The sequence below is a fragment of the Aplysia californica genome, unplaced genomic scaffold, assembly GCF_000002075.1.
Source record: "Aplysia californica isolate F4 #8 unplaced genomic scaffold, AplCal3.0 scaffold00259, whole genome shotgun sequence".
In the NCBI taxonomy this organism is placed as follows: domain Eukaryota; kingdom Metazoa; phylum Mollusca; class Gastropoda; order Aplysiida; family Aplysiidae; genus Aplysia; species Aplysia californica.
The window spans coordinates 292,630-317,112 of record NW_004797529.1 but is presented as its reverse complement, the minus strand read 5'-3'; the positions used below and the strand labels follow the sequence as shown (position 1 = coordinate 317,112).

The following is a 24,483-nucleotide window of genomic DNA, read 5'->3' as shown; positions in this document are numbered from 1 at the left end:
TCAGATAAATAAGTATTTGGTGCCTAAAGAAAGGTACCAAAAGTCGGATTTTGAAAATTTTGAGTTAAGGGTTTTATCGTTTAGGAAATTCAATGCTGAACACAGGGGTCTTTAATTTTTTTTAGATATCTCAAGTAGTTTTTGAGATATTGCACATTTTGCGAGGTAGGGTATAAAGATAGAATTTTAAGAAAATGAGCTTTTAAGTTTAACAAACGTGAGAACACATTCACATACAAAGTTAAAAATAACGATTTTTAAAAATGTATTTATTCATGGAAAATTCATGTCCAATTTGGCACCCAGTTGACATCTATATCATGAATGGAATTCACTGGTAAAATATAACAGGGCTTCAAGAATAGATTTTTAACACCTTATAAAAACAGTTTCCATTATTTGTTTTTTATTATACCTACCCTCAAAATAATTTTAAAAATACAATATTTAGAAGTCAAATCAATTGAAACCCTTTGAGTACATTGTACAAAAATGGAGGATCTATCTTTTTTTAAAATGGAAACACATTTTGGTCAAAAAAGTGATTTTTGTCATTATCAGCCTGTAGCTTGAAAAGTCTGGGGCGACTTTTCTCTAGACGTACACTCATTTTTTTCACCAAAACCAAGACAAATGAACAAGCTTCTAGATATTACCAATTACTCTATATTCCCAAAATTTAATGCACACCTGATTTCACGCACACGCGCGCGCGCACACACACACACACACACACACACACACACACACACACACACACACAGAGAGAAAGACTGGTTCTCATTTACTACACTCCATATGAGAGGTCATTTTAATAAATCATTCTTATTATAGATAGCCAGCACTTCAACACTGTCACCAGCCAAAGATTTATTATTCTTCCCTGAGTGGGCTGTCCCATAGATCCTTGTAAAGATTGAGCCTCCTTAGAGTTTTGAGTATTATCTGGCCAATTTCATTTGCGCACCTCCTTTGTTTCAGTCTAGGTGGGGTCAGATTCATTCCAGGCCACTGAATCCTTTCCTTGACATTCCATGCTTTAATGTTCGCAAGAGCAATGGTGATTCAAAGTGTATGCTGGAGGTCTAAAGTCCTTATTTATTTTGAGCCACAATTACGAAACTTAAAGAGTTCATATGTTTGAATGAGTGTGGTGTGACTTTGTTAGATCTTTGACCTGTTTTAATACGTTTTGTTATCTTTTATGTGATAAAGAATGCTCTGCATACGTCTTTTAGTGTTCATACAAAGGTACTCTCTGACATTTACAGAAAAATGTGCAGGAACGCACCCAATTATGTGTCAGGCATGCATACAGTAGCACACTCATCCATGCTCTTTTGATGCACAAGCTTATCCATAGGCACACTTCACATATACAGAGACACCTGTTCTTCATACACATACATTTGGAATCCTTTGTCCCTGCTCAAAAGAGTAATAATGCATGCATACACACTCAAACTTACGCACACATGTATATGCACCCATTTGAATACTATCTAAATCTCTTTCTTTTTCATTATATCTGTTGCTGTCTTTCTGTCAATGTGGTCAAAGTCTGAATGTCCCAAGCCCCCCCCACCCCCTTCTCCATCTAGATTTTTCTCTCCTATGCACACAAACACACTCCTTAACTCTCTCACATACCTGCACGCACACACACGCTCACACACACACACACACACTCACACACACACACACACACACACATGTTTACTCTGTCACACACAGCAACTCACTCTCACACTCACACACAAACACAAACACACGCACGCACTCTTGCATATGTACCGAATGACATGTTTGTTGCCTGCCACAGAAACTAACACATTTTCCTCTCTGTATATTCCTCCTATTGTTCTTGTCCTGCCTGCAGCCTTGCAGAGAACTCCAGGCCTGGCCGTAGAGCCTGATGGAGAAGCAAATGGTAATGTTTATGTTTGTATGGGGACTCTCTGCCTTTGACTTTTCATTTGGGAGTGATTAGATATTTGTTGAGGCAGTTTTGTGTATTATATTTGTTTGGTTTTGTAAGTGAGGAGAGGATATTTTTAAAGTGGGAAGGACGTGGGAATGGTTTGTACATCAGACACAAGTTAATTTTCTAAGGACGCTGTTCAAGGCTGCCTTCATTTCTATGCGTAGCAATCCTGATGATAGAGTGAGTTGTTTCTTACGCCTGATGATAAAGTGAGTTGTTTCTTATTTTTGACCCTGTAATGCTATTTGTGTTGAATAAAAGATATTTTCTGGCGCTGTAAGTTTATTAATGAAATTCTAACATTGCTTGTACAACTTATAGAATGGGCCAGGGTAGAGACCACACAAGGGTCGAGGATTATATAGCAATTCAGGAACCACATGTGCCTGTAGAATTAAATATCAGCCCAGAGAGTCTTCCATTTCCTCCTCAACTGTCTTGTTGGAATATTGTATACCTAACATTGTGCATGGTGACTCAACCCAATGAGAAGGTGAACAGTTTGAGGTTAAAGATATAGTTTGGTCTGAATTACACCTTGTTATAGTAATGCAAGCATCATCAGAGTGCCCACTGCAACAGCACCTGTACCTGGAAGCATGCAGGGGATGCCCATCGTTTTTGAGCATATGCTCACATGCATGTTGTTGTCTCTGTGTGTGTGTGGGGGGGGGGGGGGGAGGTAGGGCAACTCACAAGAATATCTGTTCTTGCACGGAGGAGGACAGTGTTCATATGTCTGTGTGGATTTTGTGTGTGTATAGGAATTTATATTTATAAACATATTATATGTGTGTTTGTGTGTGTGTGTGTGTGTGTGTGCGTGCGTGCATGGGCGTGTATGTGTGTGTGTGTATTACAAGGTATGGGTGATTCAAGTGAATTATGGTAGGTACAGGGCTTTTTTAGGTATTGCTAGGGAAGAGGGTAGAGGGTAGTACCACACGCCCCCCAGCAATCAAATAAATGAGCTGTTATTGAAACAGTGAAGTAGAGAGCCATGTGAACATGATTATAATTGGACATATTTATCTGCTTTGTACAAACTTCTTAGAGGGTGGGTGGAAGGTGTTATTGGTAGATGATACTTTTTTTCCCTTTCTTTCTGTTGTCTCTGTCTGTCTATCAGTCTTGCTTTTTCTCAGCACTAAAAGATTGTTTTAGAATTAGTTTTTGACCCATATAGAGGTGGTGCTTAGAAAAAATAAAAGCAACATCAATTGAGTTGACAGATCAGACTATTCATTTCGTTTTGTGACATCTTCATACTGTGCATATCATAATACTGATCAGTGAGTTGAATTTTTTTTTTAGGGGCGTTTTCTGGTATGTGTGAATGTGTGCTTATGAATGTTCTATCTCAGAGTAGTGTTACAAATAAGTAGAGCATGCTGGTATGATTGTGTCTCCTAAAACTGATATTTCATCATTTTCTCTCACAGATAAGGACAAGTCGCGGGGAACTTCGACATCCAAAGCTGTTACTTCATTCCCGTAAGTGTCTTTCACACAACAACCGCCCACCTTTACCCCCTTTGTCCCCCTACCCTTAGCTTTTTTATGAGTGTTCCTCACCGCCCTCTGATCACATAGTTCCATTTGGCTCTCTCTCTCTCTCTGTGTCTCACCAATGTGAACCCAATATTGAGCATCACTAAAGCTTTTCACATCAGTAAGTTTCCAGCACATTCATTATTTAATCAAGCTTCGTGTTAATGGTTTGTCCGAATTTAGAAAAATTGTTTTATTCTTTAAGTTTGTTCATTACGCTGACTGTTTTATATTTTTGCAAATCAAATAATATGCAAAAGGAATCACATGACAGTCCAGCATCAGATGAAAGATTTAGCTTCTGATTTCATTGGCCTTTTAGCTCATCTTCAAAAGCTGGCCTGTAAAATCATGGTTTTTATTTTTGTGCAATATTTATCAATTAAATTTCCTGAGCACTTAGTTCCATATCTCATTTGAACACTCGGGAATTTAGGCAGATGATGAGCTTTTTCCTGAAAAACTGTACCACGAGGGCTTTTCACATTATTGCTTAAAGTGTTAAATCTATCTGCTTTTTTAATAATTTCAGTGGATCCATGTGGAAATTGACATATATGCTAATGCTGGTGTGTATAAGGGTAACTCTGACCTGTGCTGCTTTTTTTATGTTGCGGATATGAATGTATTTAATGAACTGTCTATTAAAACAGTGGTAAGATGGTACTGATACACAAATACATTTTGTGTTTTATTCGATACTTTCCTATTTTGTTGAGTGCTTTACGAACTTAGGGGTATATATTTCACTTTGTATAGCCATACAGTGGTAAAACTATGCTAAATGATTTTAGTTCAAATACCATCTTCCCAATGTATGTACCTCAGATTTACATGGGCCAGCATTATGACATGAGTTTTGTGTTTGAGGTTTTATAGGGTGAGAAAGAAAGGACAAGTTTGAAACTTCAAGGGGCTCTCTTTAAAGACTGTTCGTACAGCAGATATGTTCCTGTACTCACTGCTGCTGACAGTGTGTTTTTAAGCTTTTGGCATATAGCTATATGCTGTCTTGATCAGAGCTGCTATTGCTGCTGAATAGACTAAACGTCTGTGTTAGGGGGCAGTGGAAGCTATAGAAGTATTGTGTATTTTCTGGGGACAAATTTATATCAAAATGCTTTAGTGCCACCGGCTGTGGAATGAAAAAAACCCTTGATCCCCCTGTTGACATATGATTTTGATTCTAGATCTTTCAGTTTTTAGCCTTGCTACTGAGTATAAGTGCTGTGGATTCCTGCCCCTTCTTTACTATGTGAAATCAGGCTGAAATCTGAACTCATTTAATCTTCTTTCTTGTTTATATGAGTGGTCTGTGTCTGTGCTGTGTCAAGTATCTATGTTGCTGCGTTGTGTGCTGTGTAAGTTGTGCCTGTGTGTCAGTTGATGTACTTCCTGGGCTTATTTCAGCTCTAGCGACAGTAGCCAATCAAACTCGAGTCTTGAGAGGCGACAGCAGCAGGGGGAGAAGAATAAACTTTTGTTGAAACCCAAGAAAAAAGATCGAGACGTGGCGCCGATGGATGTCCCAATGAAGTCAAGACTGTCCATGTAAAAACTCTCTTCCAGTCTGCTGTGAACCCCTTGTTCTTGACCTTTTGGTGTTTTTTCAATTCCCTACAAGCCGAGAGTCCTCAGTCACTGCGTAGTCATTGCGACTCTAGCACTGCCCTGTTTTGTTCTAAGTTGTTTTGGTTTTTTTTCCTTTGAAAAGAACACTCCAGTTTATTTCTGCATGCTGAGTGCAGACACATGTGTCCTGTAATGTCCTTGAGGCATTTCCCTAACCCATTTGTCCTCTTCATGTCTTGCTTTGTAATGGTACAGGTTTTCAGGTTGATTTCTTTTTAGCATTTATGACTTAGTTGCTTTGTAGTGAGAACAGAGGTTTTCCTCTGTATTCTGAATAGACCCCCACCCGCCCAAAGGTCTGGAATTGGAACGCTATGTACAATGCTGATGGTTTTTTTTTGGGTTTTTTTCTTTCAAGTTACGATTTTGGGTACATTTTCTTCTAAATGCTCTCCAGTAATTGTTGCTTTTATTTCTCCGTTTCAAGTCACCGACTAGCCACAAGCCTCATGTCCCCAATAATGAGCCATCTGTAAGTGCTCCATGGTTTGCTTTTTAAAAATTATTTGTCTTTATTTCCCCGGAAGGGGTTTTATTTTGCCTTCAAATACCTTGTCTTGCCCTTTGGCCCATGTTGCATCACCGAGTTTTTGACAGATTTTTTGAAGATTTTTTTCAATTGAGTTTTTCTGTTTGTGAATGAGCTGTTTTTTTGACGCCTCCTATGTTGAATTTTTTTTCTGAGCATCAGTTTTTTTTCCTCAGTAATTTGTAATGAGGTGGAACCTTTTTTTGCCTCTGAAATTGATTTCAGTGACATATTGTCTCACTGACATAAGCCTCATGAATTTTTTCATCAGAGAGAAAAGGAAACCCCAAAGTAGAAGAAAGTAAGCAAGCATGTGTACTCGAGCCTGTGTGAGAGAACACTCACATGCATAGACCGTGTTTCTTTTTATAAATATTCCTATCTATATATTATTACTTCTCATGTTTCTTACGTATTCAGCAGTCGGTGTATGTAATCTTTTTAAAAATTTAAAACTTGCATCCCGTATAGTTGAAATTTATCTCTGTAGGCTGGATATCTTTTGTCCCTAGCTACACCTTTTTGAATGTTGTTTAATTCTGTACCTGTGTTTCTGTCATGTGCACCTGTGATGAGTAATACAATAACCCCTCAGTTTTCTTCCCCTTTGCTGTAGTGACATGCCAGACTAAATTTGTTGTGTCTGTGTCCAGACTGTGGACACTTACTTATTGTGATTTGCAGAAGAACTGAAAGTCCTGCATAAGCCTTGGTGCAGTCTGGTTAGACAAACAGCATAATGATCTCCTCATGGTTTAGAGAGTTTCCTGCCTGGCCATGCTTCCCCTTCCCTCTTGTAGGTTGCCTGTGAACACTTTGACAGTAGTCTTTTTTTACTTATTAAAGTGCCCTGTCAATTTGTCCAGAAGATGAAGAAGAGTTACAGTTTACTAAAAGTTCAGATGTTATTCATGAATATTGGAAGAGTGGCTTGGATTGTATTGTGTCTAGAGCAGCTTGGTTTAGGAAGTTCTGCTAAGTTTAGGGGTGATGCTGGTGTCAGTCCCTCATCATGTCTGACAGAGATTTGATGTCTTACTCTCTGAACCAGCTGATGCTGTAGTTACTGCTGTTATGGACACACAAAAAAGTGAGAAACTTCAGGGGTTGTTTTTAATTGCCACAGTTGAGGATGTTATCCTGACTCTGATGACTTCCTCATAAAAAAAGATGCACCAAGACTGACAGCTTTGTTGTAGTCAGTGCCTTTAGACTTTTATCTCTGTTTTCTGTCTGCAATTTAAATGCTTTCAGTAGCTGATTGTTGTTTTCTTATTTGTATTATAGTTGTTTACCTTCGTACTGAAAGTTCTTACTTTTAAATTAGTATGAAAGATGTATAGCTTTTTGACTCTGATAATAGTATTTGATGTCTTTCGAAATTCTTCTTTTTCTGTCAGTCTATTGAATATGTTCAACACTTGGCAACTTTTTCATTTTTGTGCCTAATTGAACCTGTTTTCAACGCCTGGTAGTTATATTCTTTTGGGTACAGAAATTATGCAAATTCATTTTCATGTCACTATATTTTCTCAAGGGATCAATTGGTTTTATTATCTTGTTTTCTTTTCAAAATATAGACATTGGGAGCCATTATATCTAAACAGGCAATGAGTCTTATTCTTTTGGGTTTCCCTTTCTAATTACGAAATTTTGTTTCATGGTTATTTTGTCCTGCTCAAGTTCAATCAATCTGAGGTACTTCCTGTTCTGTGATAACTACTTGAAATTGTGGACATTGACACTGTAACTGCAGTCTTTTCCATAAGACAAAGATGAATGAATGTTCTGTGTCTAAGAGAGAGCTCAGTTAGTAATTGTTCTTGTGGTTGAACAGACAGTTGAATGCATTTAAGGAAAATGAAAGTTTGACTTCTTCCTTTTCTTGTTAAAAGCTACCTTAAACTATAACTTAGAATTATTTTAAATATGATGTGACGTGAGAAACAGCTTGGATGCTGATTAATCCTATATCATCCTCTACAATTAGTCTTTTTAATGGAGATTTTCTCTAGAAAGGGCTCTGTGGACTCTGAATATTAAGCTTACTGTTGTTTAAAATGTCTAGAAAGACTGAAAAGAAGTGACTAACCGTTGTTCATTTCTTTTTTTTTTTTCTTTTTTTTTGTATATCGGCAACAATTTTTGTAGGGGTGTTTTCTTGGTGTTCTTTACACTTTTCTTCGCATGCTTATCTAAGTTTTTAGACAAGACTATTGTACACCTGTCAATGTCAGTGTCTGCATTAGAAAGACAATGGGAATTGGGAAGATGTTAGGCTAGTAACTGGTTTAGATGCACTGGAATGTTCAGAATTTATCAAATTTTAAGGTTAAACTGAACACACATGATGAAGAGCTGATCCTTTGACTAGTTTATATACAGTGGTCGATTTATTGTTTGCGAATATTGTTTCGGGATGTTGTTAATGCAGTGGCTGACAAAGCAATCAAAGAAGGCCTGGTCTGCTTGTAAGAGAAAAGTTTTTGCAGCTGAGAGAGGATAAGGGAACAGGTAATGAACAGGTGACCTACTGCATTGACAGTGATGAGGACTGACTGGATTCAACTCAACTTCTTATTTTCCAGCCCATAGTATATGACAGGGCAGATGTTCTGGTGTAGTTTGTTCTTCCTACTTACTTTTCTGATCCATAAGCACATTTTCATGGCAACTGTAGATTCCATTGCCCACGTTGTTTCTCCATAGGAAGTCTGATTCAAGGCACGATAGAGTTGGCTGTTTTAGGCAAAACAGGTATCAGCTCTACTGGTCATCCAAGCAAAATTAGTAACTCACATTAACTAAATAGCTTTTTTTAGGACCTAACACAGCTCTCTAAAAAGGTTTTTGCCACTTTTTCATTTTGGCCCAGTACGGTCTTTCTGTATCTGTAAATTTCTCATTTGCTATGTTTTATTTCAGTCGGGCTTCTTTATTTACATATAGAGGACACAAATTGGCAGTGCATAAGAGTTCTTTGCTTCAGCCGCCTTAGTTAAGTTCAGTTTCCTTCTCATAGAGGTTTTTTTTCACAGGGATCTGTGTGTCCTCCCAGCCGCACTAATACTGAGGAATGTTGTGGGTTCCCCAGACGTGCGGGTGTCGCTGATGCAGCCCTGCTTGCATTGGAATCTCTTGTTTTTATCAAATTTGTTTTCTGAATTGCTTTTTTCATTTTAATATGTCTTTCATAATAACCAGCCTGAGCTCTGGTCACTTCAATACTCCTCCCCCCCCCACCCCCCATTCTCTTCACGCCCTCTCTTGTGATTTGTGCCCATCATGATGTTTATGGAAAGAGTCTGGCTGCTTTAGAAAATAATTAGTATTAACTTTTCAGGAAACGATTTTTTTACTTTTTCCAAATGTGTCCTCGAACAAAGGCGTGATGGAAATGTCATTTTGAATGTGACGTCAATAGAAAGTGTGTTTTGAATGAAAGAGTATAAAAATCTGCTCCAGCATTCTATGATACTGCACCGTGATAGTTGGTTTTCTTTGTATTTTTGAAGATGCATTATTATGCATTTTGTAAGATGAATATTTCTTTCGGCTTTTGAGAATGCCATGCCTTGTCAAGATGTCTGTAAGCCTGTATTCGCAGTCATAATTGTACAAGAAAAAAACTTTTGAAGCTGTGTTTTCAGCAAGCTTACTGTTTACTTTGCCTTTCCAAAGTAAATTTTTGAAAGCACTATCTTACAGATGTTTTTCTTCCCCCCTTCAGCTGTTAGTATAGAATTTTATTGTATTACTATTTTAGAAATTCATCATTTTTAAAAGTTTTTATTAAATGAATGGATGTGAGTCTTTGTAGCGTATTCATGTGCTTCAGAGTCTAGGATTAGATGTTTCCCTTAGATTTTGTCTGGCCTTTAGTTCCAGGTTTGTTTGAGTTGTCCACCGAAGCCATGCCGATATTCAATTCCGTCTTTGACACCCACATTCAGAACTGCAGATGCCAGCTGTCCTTCCCCACCTGTAACAGCCATATTGTTATCTCTCATTACGTGAGAGGGCTGTTAAAAGAAATAGATAAAAATTAAATAGACATGAAGACGGTGATCTCGGCTTTGAGCTGCCGGCAGTAGACACACTCTAACTTGCCTGGTTGTTTATTGTTTTTGAGCTTTATTAACCTTCCATTGTGCTCCTTATTGCCCTTTGCAGTTCAGGTCCTCTTATTTGGCAGATGGCTCAGTTTGCCAAGGAGTAAGTGTGGAGCTTCCTCTGTGACCCTATATACGCACCCTGTGACCTTTTGACTGAATAACTTACACTGGGACAGCCATTTCATTAACATTTTTTTCTAATCTTTTCATCCCCTTGATTTTGTGCATCTACAATGAAGTATTTTGTCGAATTATGTTGTTGCATGCAACTGTAAACTGTGCGAAAGGAATTTAAAACTGCCTTTTTTACAGCCCCCGACATGACAGAAAATGTCAGTGATACAAATTGTGTTTGAAAAATCTGTAACAAGTACATAATTTGTAATGATCCCTATGCTTTTTCCTGTTGTTTTTAGACTGAAGGCCATTTATAACTATTGAATACATTTCCCCCCCATTTCCTGTTATGAGGATATCTTTATATATACTTCTTATCAAACTTGCGTTAGGAGCACCTATTCCTATGTTTTATTCTTTTTGCCATGGCCATAATGTTTGACAAACAAAGGAATGTTGGTCCTATGTGAATTTCAAGTTGTTGCCAAGAAGAAGTACCAAAGGCAGGCATGGGCAGGAGTGGCCAAGTCACGGGCCAGATTAAGCGATTCCAAATATCTCATGGGCCAAAAGCAAGTACAAAATTGGGTGGAATCAATTGAAATATATCCAAGCTCTTAAAAGTGAGACAATCTGACACTACTGCAGCATATGTCACTCAAGGGCATTCTATTATATAAATTATTAGATCTATTGTTTCCAGCTGGAATGGAAACTACTAATTTTAATTTTTAAGATTCACGGTTTGTTTTGTTATTATTATTAACTCAGCGCAGGCCACATTCATAATTAGTTACATGGATCGGACTGAAATTGCTCACAGGCTGATCTGGCTCACTGGCCTTAGTTTGGCCTTGCCTGATCTCTAATGTTAAATGTAAAATTTTAAAACTTTGTTTATCCTCCTTTCAATGTGTATATGAACTTGAGGATAGGTCTTTAACATCAACTTGAGAACTTTGATTTTAATCTTAAAAACTGTAATAAATATCACCTTTATTTTGTTTCCCTAAAGTATTTCAAACATCTCCTTAGTATATCTCTTTTTGTGAAGAAAAAAAAAATGTGCACAGACTGATTACTTACTGTTTTTGTTGTTTTGATGTAGAAGTGCAGTTCAGATGTCTAATAACAAATCTACAGCTCAATGTAAGACTCCATTATATATATATATATATATATATATATATATATATATATATATATACAGTCGAACCTGTGTAAGACGGAATTGCAAGGGAGCCAGAAAAAAATTCCGTCTGAGACAGGGGAATTTGGGGGGGGGGGGGGGGGGGTTCAAAGGCCCAGCCGGTGGGATCAAGGATCGCCTGTCCGATCGGCAAGCAGTGGTCAAAACTTCACACCTCTCAATTGCTATCCTGCCTGATAATGACATGTGTCAGTCTTATTTATCCAATTACCACCAGTGCTTGCCTTTCATAGGACCACTGTTTGACCTATTAAACACAGAAACGTATAAACATCTCCCTTGCTTCCATCCTTGGCCCCACCCACCAATGCCACCCCTTACTGCCATCATTGTAGCAACGATTTTTGGAACTCTTTTCTCGGCTGGCCATACGATCAGGGCGGCAGGCATTGGTCAATCTAATTTCACACCTCTGGCTTCTGGACCAAGGAAAGTCTCCGTAGTGGCTCGCTACTCGAGCACTCTCATGGGCAGTCGTGAGATTTCACACCCACACTACACTGACCATCTGCATCGCTCAGGGCTCACATGATGGGGTAACATCTACCCCCAAATTGCACCCCTACTCTCCTTCCTCGCCCAGTCGAATGACCATAGCGTTAGTTTAGAGCCAGCGGAACCAAACTTGCGAGTTTTGTTTCAAATCGGGGCTGAGCGGGCAAAGCATTTTCCGTCTTTGACAGGTGAAATCCTCGGAAGGGAGCGGATTTTTCTTTCCGTTTCAATGTTGACAGGTTTCCGTTTTTTATACAGGTAATTAAAGAGGAATATATCAAGGGGGGAGCGGGGAAATTCCATTAAGACAGGTTTCCGTTTTATACAGGTTTCCGTTTTTGACTGTATGTATATATATATATATGTGTCACTTTTCGAAATGGCACATGGCAGAGTCTTATACTAGGCAGTAAAAACGTGTATCTGGGTTTTGCCAATTTCATCTTAACTAACGTGTGTTTCACATTGTTTCGTATACATGCCATATCCTCTTTCCTTGAGAACAGTCTGTGCCAATCATAGTATCGCAGTTCCCATACAAATGTCTGGGGTTGGTGAGAAAGTGAAAAGGAAAATGAGTGATGTGACAAGGTTGGAGCCAAGGCAAAGCTTTTTTTTGGTGGGGGGGAGTTTATAATTTGATTTGGTCAATGTAGGCCTAATGTTTTAGTTTGCTTTTCTTCCGCGCTCTGTGATACTTATGCAGTTGCGAGCCCCGTAAAACCTCTACTAAAACTAAACACTTGTGATATTTGTGCTTGGTTTGCAGACCTGTAAGAGTTTACAAATGATTTAATGAATTTTGTCCCCTTTGCAAGATTTGGTCATCTGGTCTGCTTTTTCTCTCTCCGAATTGCTGCTTCATTGGTTCTGGATTCTTTCCTCCCACCTCGGGTCACTTTTTTCAAGGACTTGAAGCAATCTTTTCTCTTCATTCTAAAAGACAATAGATTCGCATGTCTTTCTTCGGATCAGTGTCAATTTAAAGTAACTATGATGAAGTTTCATTGTTTCATCAGAATATGGTTATTGAAGCCTTTTATATGGCCTTCTCTCTCATAGGTGGAGAGTTGTTTACTCCACCCCATGATAATTACAGTACCCATCTGTGGTCTTTCTCTAGTATTCTCTAGCTTGGTGATTCCTGTGATGTAGGTCACTCTTGTGTGGTCAACTGTTATCTTGGTACTTGGTTTTTAAGGTTCGGCTTATTTTAATTGATAGCGACTGAAAAATGATTGTTTGAGCTGTGTCATTTGAGACCTAGATGTGATGCCTTTACTATTGTATATAAACTGACTTTACATAGCAAAGCTGTCGTGATGAATAATTTTTGCTTTTTTTATGGGGGAAAATATTGAAAAGTGATCACCACTACGTTATGTTTGTAACTTTCACATATCTCTGTACTTACACGTGTATTTTGTGAGCAATTGATTTGATTTCTGGCATATCCCCTTATGATACTTTACTTGGGCTGCTCCTGGATGCAATATTTTGATAAACTTTAATTTGCTAATATTTACTTTCAAAGGTCTGGCAAGTTTCCTGCTTGTGGTTTATGTTGCGTGTATGTGAACGTGTGCTACACTTTAATTTGTCTTTCGTTAACGGATGTTTTCTTTTCTAGTGGTGTGACTTTCAGACTTTTTGCCAAAACAAAAGAGACAGTTTAACTTCTACCATTTTTTTTTTCCAGTCTCATGTCTTTTCCTTTGTGTTCAGTTTTGTGAAGGTCTTCTGGTCTGCTAAATGAAGAGAAAACATATTGCATAACAGCATACCTGTCTTTATATTGAATTTTTCATTCTAGAATTTTGTATTTAATTCAACCCTGTTTTATGTCTTACATAATAACATTTGTGCAAGTTGTAGAACATATAACTCTCTATCTTTACCCAAATATCTCTTTATACCCTCACACAATAACTGACAAATGCACAGTCAAAGCTCGTATAGAAGTGCTCCCTGGTTTTTTTCAGACGAATTTGAAATACCTATACCGAATCCTTTTATTTTTTCCATCTGTTTTTTAATTTCTCGTTCAAGATGTTGCCTTGAATTTCTTCTTTGCCGTGTTTACTCTTTTTGTTACATGGCTTCTTTTGTAGCTCTTAATGAAAATTATAAGTAAGGACGATGTCATGAGTTTTGATCTTGTTGTAGTCGTTTTTCTGATCTTTGAAAATTATGTGCTTGGCAAGAATGAAAGTTCTCTACAAGTACCTCTCAGAATAGTGATTTTCAAAATGTATTTATTGTTTGCTTTGTGATAAGGCAGGTGTCATGTGAAGTGAGAGCTTGGTTTTAAAGCTTCCCCATAAATCCCCCTTCTCTTTGTTATTTGTTTTTAATGAATGATGCATCATCTAGTAGCGGTGTCCATTTCTTTTTCACACCCTTGATTGCCATGGTGGCGTATTGCTAGTACAATGGTCTCTGCCTAAGAACCCAGTCATTGGGAGTCAGAAAATATGGGTTCTTAAGCAGAGCAGGTTTTTCAATAGATTTAAAGGGGCACATATCAGTTTCCACCTGTTGACATCCCTTATTTATTCTGTGATGAAATAATGACCTATAAGTGATTCTGACAGCCATGGGAAGCTAAATGGTTTTTTAAGGGTTTTTTTCTTTTGTTCAAATGCACACATGTGTGTGTGTGTGTGTGCGTGTGTGTGTGTGTGTGTGTGAGTGAATATGTCAGAGCGGTGTGTATTGTTTTAGGTGTAAGTGCAGAATCAGAGGCTTCAGAGTGAATTTTTGCAACACAACGTGGTCATTATGATTTCATAGCCTATTAAAACTATGAAACAGCACCAGGTGCAACTCTGTGTAGGTGAAGGAAAAAATTGATCATGAATGGCACAGCTTTAAATAAACAAAATGAATGTTTGACTCAGTGAAAGGAGCAAATTATAATTGTACCAATCAAGAACCAGTTACCAATTGACCCGCTTGGCACAGCTCTCGTGCATGACTAAGAAAACATTATTTGTAAGTGAACATGTGGTGTGTAGAGTTCATTGTCTGCTAGTCCACGTCAGTCCCTCTCTCTTCACCCCGACCTATGCAAAGAATGATAAAGCAGCTGCAAAGAATTTATTGCCCTGAGATTAAACTAGATTAATTGGCAGATTTTTATTTTTAAATGGCTTCTTCTGCAGGCAAATTATATAGGGAAAAAATCTATTCCGCTATCAAAGCGAGTTCTTAGGAGGACCAGATTCTTACTCGGAATGATCTTTGGTGAAGACCACTGTATTTAAAACTACATCCAAATATCGCTGTAGGTTATTCATTGACATACGTTAGTATGCATCCTACTTCAGTTTTTATGAGGTTTTTACGAGGCAAAGGAATAGCACTGATAAACACCCGCGTACAAGGACTGACAGCTTGATCAGAATTGTCTGTTTCATCAATGCCTTTCACCCCTGGCAGGGTATAGGCCACATACAATCTCCTTCTATTCATCTCTGTCCTGGGACATACCTCCAAGCTCGTTCCAAGTGAGCTGCCTCTCTCTCATGTCCATTTCCACGCGTCTCCTCCATGTTTCCCGTGGCCTTCCTCTGCCTCATGCTCCCTGTAGGTTCCACTGCTGTAACTGTCTTTCTTTCGGCTTTCACTGCCATTCGGAGAAGATCCACGACCAGCCAAGCAGAGATAATGGTTTTTGCTTGTATGTGTTTCTGTAACGGTTTTTTTACGTGAGAGGTTGTTAGCCTCATGATTCAACCCCCGACCTGGAGGGAGGATGACTCCATTTAAGGAGTCACAACCTGGTTCGCCATTTAGTCGCCTTGTACGACTCGCTAGCACCGCATCAGTTCTATCTTGTCAATGCCGGGACTGCATGGCAGAGAAATGTCTGTTTGCTTTGTTGTAATTGTTTTGAACATGAGCCTGTGCTGATCATTGCTGTGAAAGCAGGGACACTATGCGCAATCCACTTGCAGGAGACAGTTTTTTCCCTTATGATCTCTATGGCTTTTGTTTTTTTGTTTTTTTTGAGTGAAGACAGTCTGCTTGAGCAACTTCTGTGACATGTGTGTGTGTGTAATTCTGAGGAGCATGGAATGAGTCATGTGTATGCATCTCGTGCATACAGGGTCATGAGAGCATAAGGGTGCCTGCTGCTAAATTCTGTGCCTTCCAATTTTGTCCCCGTAGTCTGTATGGTTTCATTGGTTTTGTTTGGCTGTGCTCAGTACAAAAACTAAGTTGACCATTTGTGTATGAAAACCCCTCATGATTGCAACTTATTCCATACAGTATTTTCTTTTCTTCGAGTGAGGTGTGCTTTACTTAACAATACTATAAAAGGGTTATTCTTGGAATAAAATGGGTAAACCACCTTTTCCTTTTGGGGCTAATAATTTTAACTCTTATTCAAACCTGTATTTAAACAGAAAGGCACAGACATTGTGGGCACATCTTTCAAAGTTGAGGGGGCTTGTTGTGATGCAGTCTCCGCCAAACAAATGTTATGATCTGGTGTTGAATTGCCCAACAGACGAAAGGAATGTTGCTCAACGCTGTATGGGGGAAAGTTGATGAGGGCTCTCACGGGGTCTGCTCCTTTTTTCCTTCAGTTTATTGTCAGTGTTTCTGTTGGCTGCATAGTTTCTGGCAAACGTTGGCTAATATCCCGGGAACTTGCAGACTTGCCAACTTTCCTGAATTTCCCGGTGCTGTCCCGGACTTGGCAATCAGGAATTCGAGAGCATTATTACATACACTTTGCCAAAACCAGTCCCACTTGATGGAATTGTTTTTGTCGTTATGTAGTCTGATGTTATTACTTTGACGCCCCTTATTTGATTTTGAAAAAGGTGGCAAGCCTGGAACTTTTCAATGACTACAGCAATAAAATAACGTTTTTGGATTTTCTGTCTGTGTACTGAGCAGGCCGTCGACCACTCTCAAGTCCAAATCTCCCTCGGAGGATTCGGTTCCACCACCACCTCCGCCAGTGGACGAGCCTCGCAAGTTTGACTCAACTGGAATGTTCCACTGGTGCCCGGATAGACCTCTCAATGACTGCTTGCAGGTGAGCTTATTTCACGTTAAGTATGTGATTGAAGTGGGTTTTAGATTATGTTTTGGTCTTTAAAACCCTGTAGAAAGCTATTGTCATGTGCTATATTATTTTATTTTAAAAAAAGAAAAGAAAAACAGCTTTAAAAAAACTAACTGAAAAGGCAGATGATGGTGTCATGTAGAATGCAGTTTCTCAGAATTCTTAGGTCTTTTCCATCTATGTTTAGATCTGCCAGGGTGTTTTCTTTATGTTTCACTTAGTCAAATGCTTAAGAGTAGTCAATCATACAGAGGTAAAGATCTTTCTGGACCTCACTTGATCTTCCATTAGCATTTCAATGGTGAAGATGGCATTACGGGTACTTTTATGTGCAACAAATTCTAATTGCATTTCGGAGATTTCTGATAGTGTTTTATTTCTCATACCTTTTATTATTACCCTCAGGAAAACTTTAATTAGATGATTCATGAGACTGATTGTCCAATGCAGTTCACTTTTTTTGGCAATGCTCTAAAGAGTGACTTATTCAGATCTTCTAGTTCTAGTGCCTCCCCAGTTTGATATAATAAAAAAGTCCTCTTAATTTCAATATTTCATCACTTCTGTTTCCTCTGCTTTGTCTAACCAGGATCGTAGCCAAGCATCTGCCAGCGGCCTGCGTAACCATGTGGTTGTGTGTCTTTTTGCCGATGCTGCCTCTCCTCTGATTGGTTTGAGGAATTTGGTGATGCCACTGCGGGCCAGCAACTTCCACTACCATGAGCTGAAGCCCACTATCATCGTGGGCAACTTGGACTATCTCCACAGGGAGTGGAAGACTCTGCAGAACTTTCCAAAACTCTCCATCCTACCAGTGAGTTTTGCTTTTCTTGTCCACGTATTACGGAAGAGTAATTTTCTTTCAAGTGTACATGATATGCTAGACAAATGTAATTGGGAACACAATATAGTAATTGCAGTGGAGTTTTCTGAAACCAAAATTTGCAGGACCATGGGATTTCCATTGGTTTAGTGGTATATTTGGGTTATAGATATTACTTACTTGGCAAAAAAAAAATCGTGAGATTCTATTTTCTTTCGGTTTACTGCTGTTTTAGGATAAATCATGTTTAGTTTAATAGGATTCCACTGTAATTCATTTACTGATGTAGTCCAGCTTACTTCTGTCACCTCTGACACTATTCTTTCATTATACGAAACAGCAAAACTACCTAGCGGAAGAGTGAAAACTGAGCAGGACAACAACAACAGCGACTGGTGTACTCCATGTTGTGTGATGAATATCCAAGCTATATTCCCAAAGACCCAGGCCTTAAACTCTTTTTTTTCCATGTGTCCACCAGGGCTCTCCTCTGAATCGTGCCAACTTGCGGGCTGTGAACATCAACTTGTGTGATATGTGTGTCATTGTGTCAGCCAAAGATCGCAATATGGAAGACCCCAACTTGGTGGATAAAGAAGCCATTCTGTGCTCTCTTAACATCAAGGCTATGACCTTCGACGACACCATGGGCCTCATTCAGTCTTCAAGTAAGTGCACTTTTATGAAAATAAAAGTATGAGAAAATTACAAAAGAAACGACTTCATGGATCTCCATAGAGAGTTTTGTTTCAGAATGACCTACACATGGCAGCAGCAATACTTTATTAGATACACAATTTAGGACTTACACCATACTGCAATTTTCTATAGTTCAATGCATTTGTTTTTTTAGCTAGAGGTGACAGGTCCCCACCAATATTTCTTGATATTCTATGAACCTGGAAACCGTTTTTTCGCCTACTGCTGGACAGCAGTTTGTTTTTATAAACTACGCTGCAAGATCGGTTGATGCACATTTCGTTATAGTCTGTGCTTTTGGGATTCTTTTTCTTTTATGGCGTCTTACTGATGTTGGGTATTGTATGTTCTTTACAGCATCATATTGGTGATGGCCAAGAGGTTAAGGAGAGGCGGATAGTGACGGAAATTTTTCTTCTCTAAATTGTCTCCTTTCACCTCCTTTCCTGCTCTCAAGCAATGTTCTGTCCTCTGCTTTCGTACCCACTTTCTGCCCTGACCCCTTCTCCTCCTTTGCCCCCTCCTCTGGGCTCCTGACTCTTTCTGCAGCCTTTCTACTGCTACTCCTTGGCTCCTTCTTACTGCTGTCTTTCAGCGACACCCCTGATCTTATGGTGGGAAAGATCTACACCTAGCCTTCTGGGGCAAGGGCGAAAAATTTCAGAAGTCACGTTTGCAAGTTGTGCATGTTAAAGATCCCTTGGTTGTCCAAAATTGATAAGAGTAGGTTCAGCTGCCACTCGCGAAAAATTCAAAATATCCTACCAACTGAATGTGTTTATTGTGTCTTGCGCGCTCATGTGACCTTGTACAGTTGCGAGCACCATAAAACACTTACCAAAAAATATTTTTTTAAAATTGGTGATAAGGTTTTGAATACGCTCATCTTCTGACGACTGATAATTCCATGAGTATATTTCTTTTCTTCTCTTTGACAGATTTCGTCCCGGGAGGCTTCTCACCTCTGCATGAGAACAAGAGATCTCAAGCCGGTGCTAATGTTCCTTTGATCACTGAGCTGGGTAAGGTTTGGTCTCTCAGAGATGCAGTAGATTGTAAAAAGAATTGATTGCAGAGCTAGTTGTTTCAAGCATTATAGTAACGGGCTTCCATGTTTGGCTTGGGCTATTAGAAATACCACTGAAGAATCTAGTTTTTTCTTCTGCTCGTCTGGTAATTTCTGTTTGTTGTCTTGGTTCCACCACTAACTTTCAAAATCAGAATTTGGTTGTATTTTTTTTTTTGCCTTGAATATATGTACAGTCGAACCTGCCTGAACAGAAACCTGTGTAAAACGGAAACTTGTCTCAACGGAATCTCCCCACTCCCCCCTTAATATATTCCTCTTTAATTACCTGTAAAACGGAAACCTGTCCAACACGGAAATGGAAAGAAAAATCTGCTCCCTTTCGAGGGTTTCATTTGTCTAAGACGGAAACACTTTGCCCGCTCAGCTCTGATTTGAAACAAAACTCGCAAGTTTGGTCCCGCTTGCTCTAAACTTAACGCTATTGGGGGCAGATGTTACCCCGTCTCTATGTGAGCCCTGAGCGGCGCAGATGGTCTGGGTTCAGGGTAGTGTGGGTGCGAAATCTCACGAGTGCCAGTGAAAGTGCTCGAGTAGCTAGACACTACCGCCTGGGTAGCCAGCATCGAGAGGTGTGAAATTAGTTTGACCAACGCCTGCCACCCTGATCGTACGGCCAACGGAGAAAAGAGTTCCACGTATCGTTGTTGCATGGCAGTGAGGGGTGGCTTTGGTAGCTGTGCTTATTGCACCGATGAGTGGGGCTAAGGCTGGAAGCAAAGGAGATGTTCAAACGTTTCTGTTTTTAATACAAGCACTGGATAAGTACGACTGACCCATGTCATTATCAGAGAGGACAGCAGTTTTGACCACTGCTTGCCGACCGGACAAGTGACCTTTAATCCCACCAGCTGGGCCTTCAACCCCCCCACCCCCGAAGTTCACCTATGACGGAAAGTGTCTGAGACAGAGTTTTTATCTGGCTCCCTTGCGATTCCGTCTTACACAGGTTCGACTGTATGTACATCAGTGTAAACAACAGTCTTGTGCGTACTTGACAAGTTTTGCTTTATGGTACAGAGTGATTTTTAAAAAACTTTAAAACTTTTTTTGTTAATATTTTCCTCCACAGTGAAGTTTTTGCGTTTCAAATTTGTACACATTTGGAAGTCAAAAGGAATTTGTCTGATTTTGATTTTGATAAATCCACAGAATAGTTTTGCTCTTCATAGCGCGTAAAAAAACAACCCATTTTCAGCTATGTCACCATTTTTGTAGCATGACTCACTAGTTCGCATTAGGCCTACCACTAATAATCTCAACGATTGCACCATATTACAAACTACAGTAGTCTTAACAGGCCAACGGAAGTTTGCAGAGAGTTTTTCTCAAGTTTCCTTTCCCTGCTGAGATGATTAAGATAAGTAAAGAGCAGATAGCTTTTTGTATTGAACATTTCCTCATCACCAACTCATTTCGTAAGTTTCGCACAAGGTACAGAAATAATGTTAAAGTGCCCTTAAAGCCTTCTTTGATGTCAAGGGTGGAAATGGTCCTTCAGTTAGGACTTGTAGAAAATCAGAACAAAAAGTTCCCAGACAAAACGACTTTTTCAGGTCAAACACGCACAGTTCGCTCCCCTTTAAACATCATCAGGATGCAGAATTCAGTAGATGGGTTTGAAGAATTCAGTAGGTGGGCCTCATGAGACGTCTGTCCTTAGACAATGTCTGCAGCAATGACTTTCCTAGATCTCAACAGTCCGCATTCTCAAGGCAGATCTTCATCTACGACTACCATTTTCCTGTTGGCAAAGCTATCAAAGGATAGCAATGTGTTTATGATTCCTTGATCGTTTTGAAAAGTATGAACATTCCCTCTATGACATTTGTTTCCTTGGGAAAGCCCGTATTCACCTTTCAGGTTATATCAACTCCACAAATGCTGTCTATTTGGTCAACCTTCACGCCCCCTTCCCCCCCAATTGTTTCTAGACACAGCCCCATACTGTAAGGTGTACAGTGTGTCTGGCTTTGAGCACTCATGGTTGAGTGAATCCTTGTGTTTGGCCACCACTGAACATTACGAACGACGCGTTAAAATGTGTCACGTCCAAAGGAGGGCATATAGACCATTGGTTCTCGGAATTCCAGAATTTAAGAAAAAATATATAGCTCTGTAGGAGAAAAGAAATATTGTTTAAAGGTTGCAGGGATGGAAAGATTAGATTTTTTTTTTTTTAAATAAAAGGAAAGGAAAAAACAAACCAATCATTTCATGATCTTCCTTACGAGATCTTTTAAACTGGTGCCTTTTGCATTTATAGGTGGTTTTATTAAAAGTCATTTCCGTTTTCGAAAATAAGTATCTTTTTTGTGGATTTTATGTCAAACAAATTCCTTTTGAATATTCGAAATCACAACATTCTTGTGCAAATTTTGTGCGAGATATTTAGGAAAAAAGTTGTACAGTTTTTTTTTTGGATCACCCTGTCTTTCTTCTATTCTAGTTATTCGTAAATTTTTGTCTGATTGTATAGACACTTTTCTCAAAGACAAACATTCAAAAACATCAAATATTTCTTACCTTGTCATTTGTGGGTTGTTAATAGCTCTTTGGTTTGATCTTCACCTTTTACTTTTTCTCAGGGCTTTCATCTCACCAGTCTGTTCCTGTTGACTCATTTAGTACTTGCATAAACTACACTGCTACTCAGCTCTGTGATTTTTTTCTTTCAGCAAATGATTCTAATGTTCAGTTCCTGGATCAAGATGATGATGATGACCCAGACACAGAGCTGTACATGACCCAGCCGTTTGCCTGTGGCACCGCCTTCGCTGTCAGTGTCCTCGACTCGCTTATGAGCACGGTATGGTACTTCTTTTGTTTCAGCATTCAAACTGATCTCGTTTGGTAGCAGGTTTTGTCAATCTGCAATGCATGCATTTTTATATGTGTGACTTCTTATCTTATTTGAAGCCAGTCATTCTGACCTCTTTTCTTCATCTTTTAGTAGCTAAATGTTTGTCATGTACATAGGGGACGAATAGATTTTTTGTCAGTTCCAAGAAGATGAGGTGCTCTACTTCAGCTGAGAAAAGCATCGGCATCCTTGCCTACTTGAACCTAACCTCTAGGCTAGCACACATGCTTTAGTTATTTTGCACTAAGTGCTTTGTGGCACTGCAATTTGATCTCCTCTTTCTACTTCTTTTTGATATATGTATTATTTGAACTGGTATCCAGTGGAAAGTAGTAATATTGCACTGTTTTGCTGAAATATTTTGATCGTGTTACTCTGATGCGTGGCCATTTGGGTGTTTAAATGCGTGGCCATTTGGATGGTTGAAGGGTCCCACAAATATGTCTTTCTGCTTTTCTTTATCTCTGTTGTTTTTATTTGTCTCACCTTTTTCCTGCCTTAAATGATCATTATTGTGTTGATATCTTTCTGTTTACTCAAACAATATATGGCTGTGTATTTCCTCAGAGTTACTTCAATGACAATGCACTGACGTTGATCCGCACTCTGATCACTGGTGGTGCCACCCCAGAGCTGGAACAGATTCTGGCTGAAGGGGCAGGCATGAGGGGAGGCTACTGCTCTCCAGCTGTCCTCGCTAACCGGGACAGATGTCGGGTGGCACAGATATCCCTGTTTGATGGACCCTTGGCACAATTTGGGGTGAGCTCCAGCGACTGTATGAATTCATAGGACTGACTAACTTTTTTAGTTTGTCAAATGTATCTTTGTAAACAGAATTTCTGTTTTTGAACAAAAGTTTTTTATTTAAAATATTAACCCTATCTGTACGGCGTGTTTGACTATCGTATCCAAACGACGTGGGGAACTCTGTGCCACCACTTTCCAAAGAGGAAATTTACGCATTAATCCAATCCGTACGCTTTGCATAGCAGTCTGTCAAAATGACTTTTTAAAAAATACTGAAAGTTTCTAGTCTTGGTTGCCTTCTACTTAGCTTCAGATGTCTTTAAATGATCTTGACGTATATAAAGGATTGATTTGGAATTGAAATGTTGTGATAGCAATCAGTAGCCACTTACCCATGACTATCCAGAGCTTTTGTCTTTCACCGTCTTGTTTATTGTGCTTCCGTCAACAGCAAGGAGGCCATTATGGAGAACTGTTTGTGTACGCCCTGAGGCACTTTGGCATCTTATGCATAGGACTGTACAGGTTCAGAGACACCAACGAATCCGTACGGAGCCCATCTTCCAAACGTTATGTCATCACCAACCCCCCAGAAGATTTCCCATTGTTACCCACAGATCAGGTATGTTTTTGTTGCAGTTGTGGCTCGTTTATCCTAGAGAGAAGAAAACAGTTGAGGATGTTTTTCTTCTATGAAAGATTTTGGGTTTTTTCTCTTTGTTAGTTTGTGGAGGTTTTTTTAATCTAAGGTGTTAAATATATGCTAACATTTTTGCTATATAGCTGTCTTTTTGTTTGTTTGTTTTTTTGTTTTTTTGTTTGGTGCACCTCGTACCGTCTGTTTATATTATGTCGACTGGTTTTGTGATTAATATTTTTTTCAAAATATTTGTTTGACTGGTACTAAATTTTTATTCTGCTTTCTGTTAGGTATTGTTTTGAAATAGGGATGCTAACATTTTTTTTTCAATTTTTATACCCAAAAGCCCTCATTGTAGATGTTTTGAAAGTTTCTTGGCCTGCTCTGTTTGATTTTCCTGTGAAGGGTCATTGTTTCCTTGTTTTTGTTTCAACGCTGTGCAAAAATAATCAGCAGTAAACCTGTATCTCCATACGTCAGTGTTAATACCAGGTGACAAGCTCTCATTGAAGACTTTCATGGTCTGAGAGCTTGTAGTCATGTTGTGCGAATTTTACTCTGCACACACATATGTGTACTTGTACTCTCTCCATATGCAGAAGCACATCCATATCATTATTATGTACATATATATATATATGTTATATATATATATATATATGAGAGCACTTGTGAAATGCCTAGGCACTGTGTGGAACCATGGAAACATCATTTGGAGATTGGTGACACTAAGACCAGGCCTTTGGCAAGTTTTAAAAAAGCAGAGATAACTTATGAGTACGTCCAGTGTGCCAACTAATGTTGTCTTTTTTGCTTTTTTTCTTCACATTTTATTTTTGGCTGCTCTTCTGTTTTTGTTTGTCTCATGCATCCAGGCTTGCAGTATTGTTGACAAATTGATCAAA

The 24,483-nt window shown here is 39.0% G+C and overlaps 1 protein-coding gene across 5 annotated transcripts in view; it reads left to right on the top strand.

The window, feature by feature from the left end:
• LOC101845701 (calcium-activated potassium channel slowpoke) overlaps positions 1-24,483 on the top strand; it is a gene marked incomplete at its 5' end in the record, with an annotated part of 59,588 nt that overhangs the window by 20,532 nt on the left and 14,573 nt on the right. For 3 of the 5 annotated variants that reach the window (XR_004858656.1, XM_035970370.1, XM_035970368.1), the window contains 10 exon segments: positions 1,880-1,930; positions 3,427-3,478; positions 5,595-5,639; positions 16,545-16,686; positions 17,306-17,530; positions 18,021-18,207; positions 19,177-19,260; positions 22,004-22,134; positions 22,756-22,950; positions 23,390-23,560. Coding sequence is in view for 4 of the 5 variants with exons in the window: in XM_035970370.1 (XP_035826263.1) it covers positions 1,880-1,930; positions 3,427-3,478; positions 5,595-5,639; positions 16,545-16,686; positions 17,306-17,530; positions 18,021-18,207; positions 19,177-19,260; positions 22,004-22,134; positions 22,756-22,950; positions 23,390-23,560 (1,283 nt within the window). 5 annotated transcript variants of the gene reach the window in all.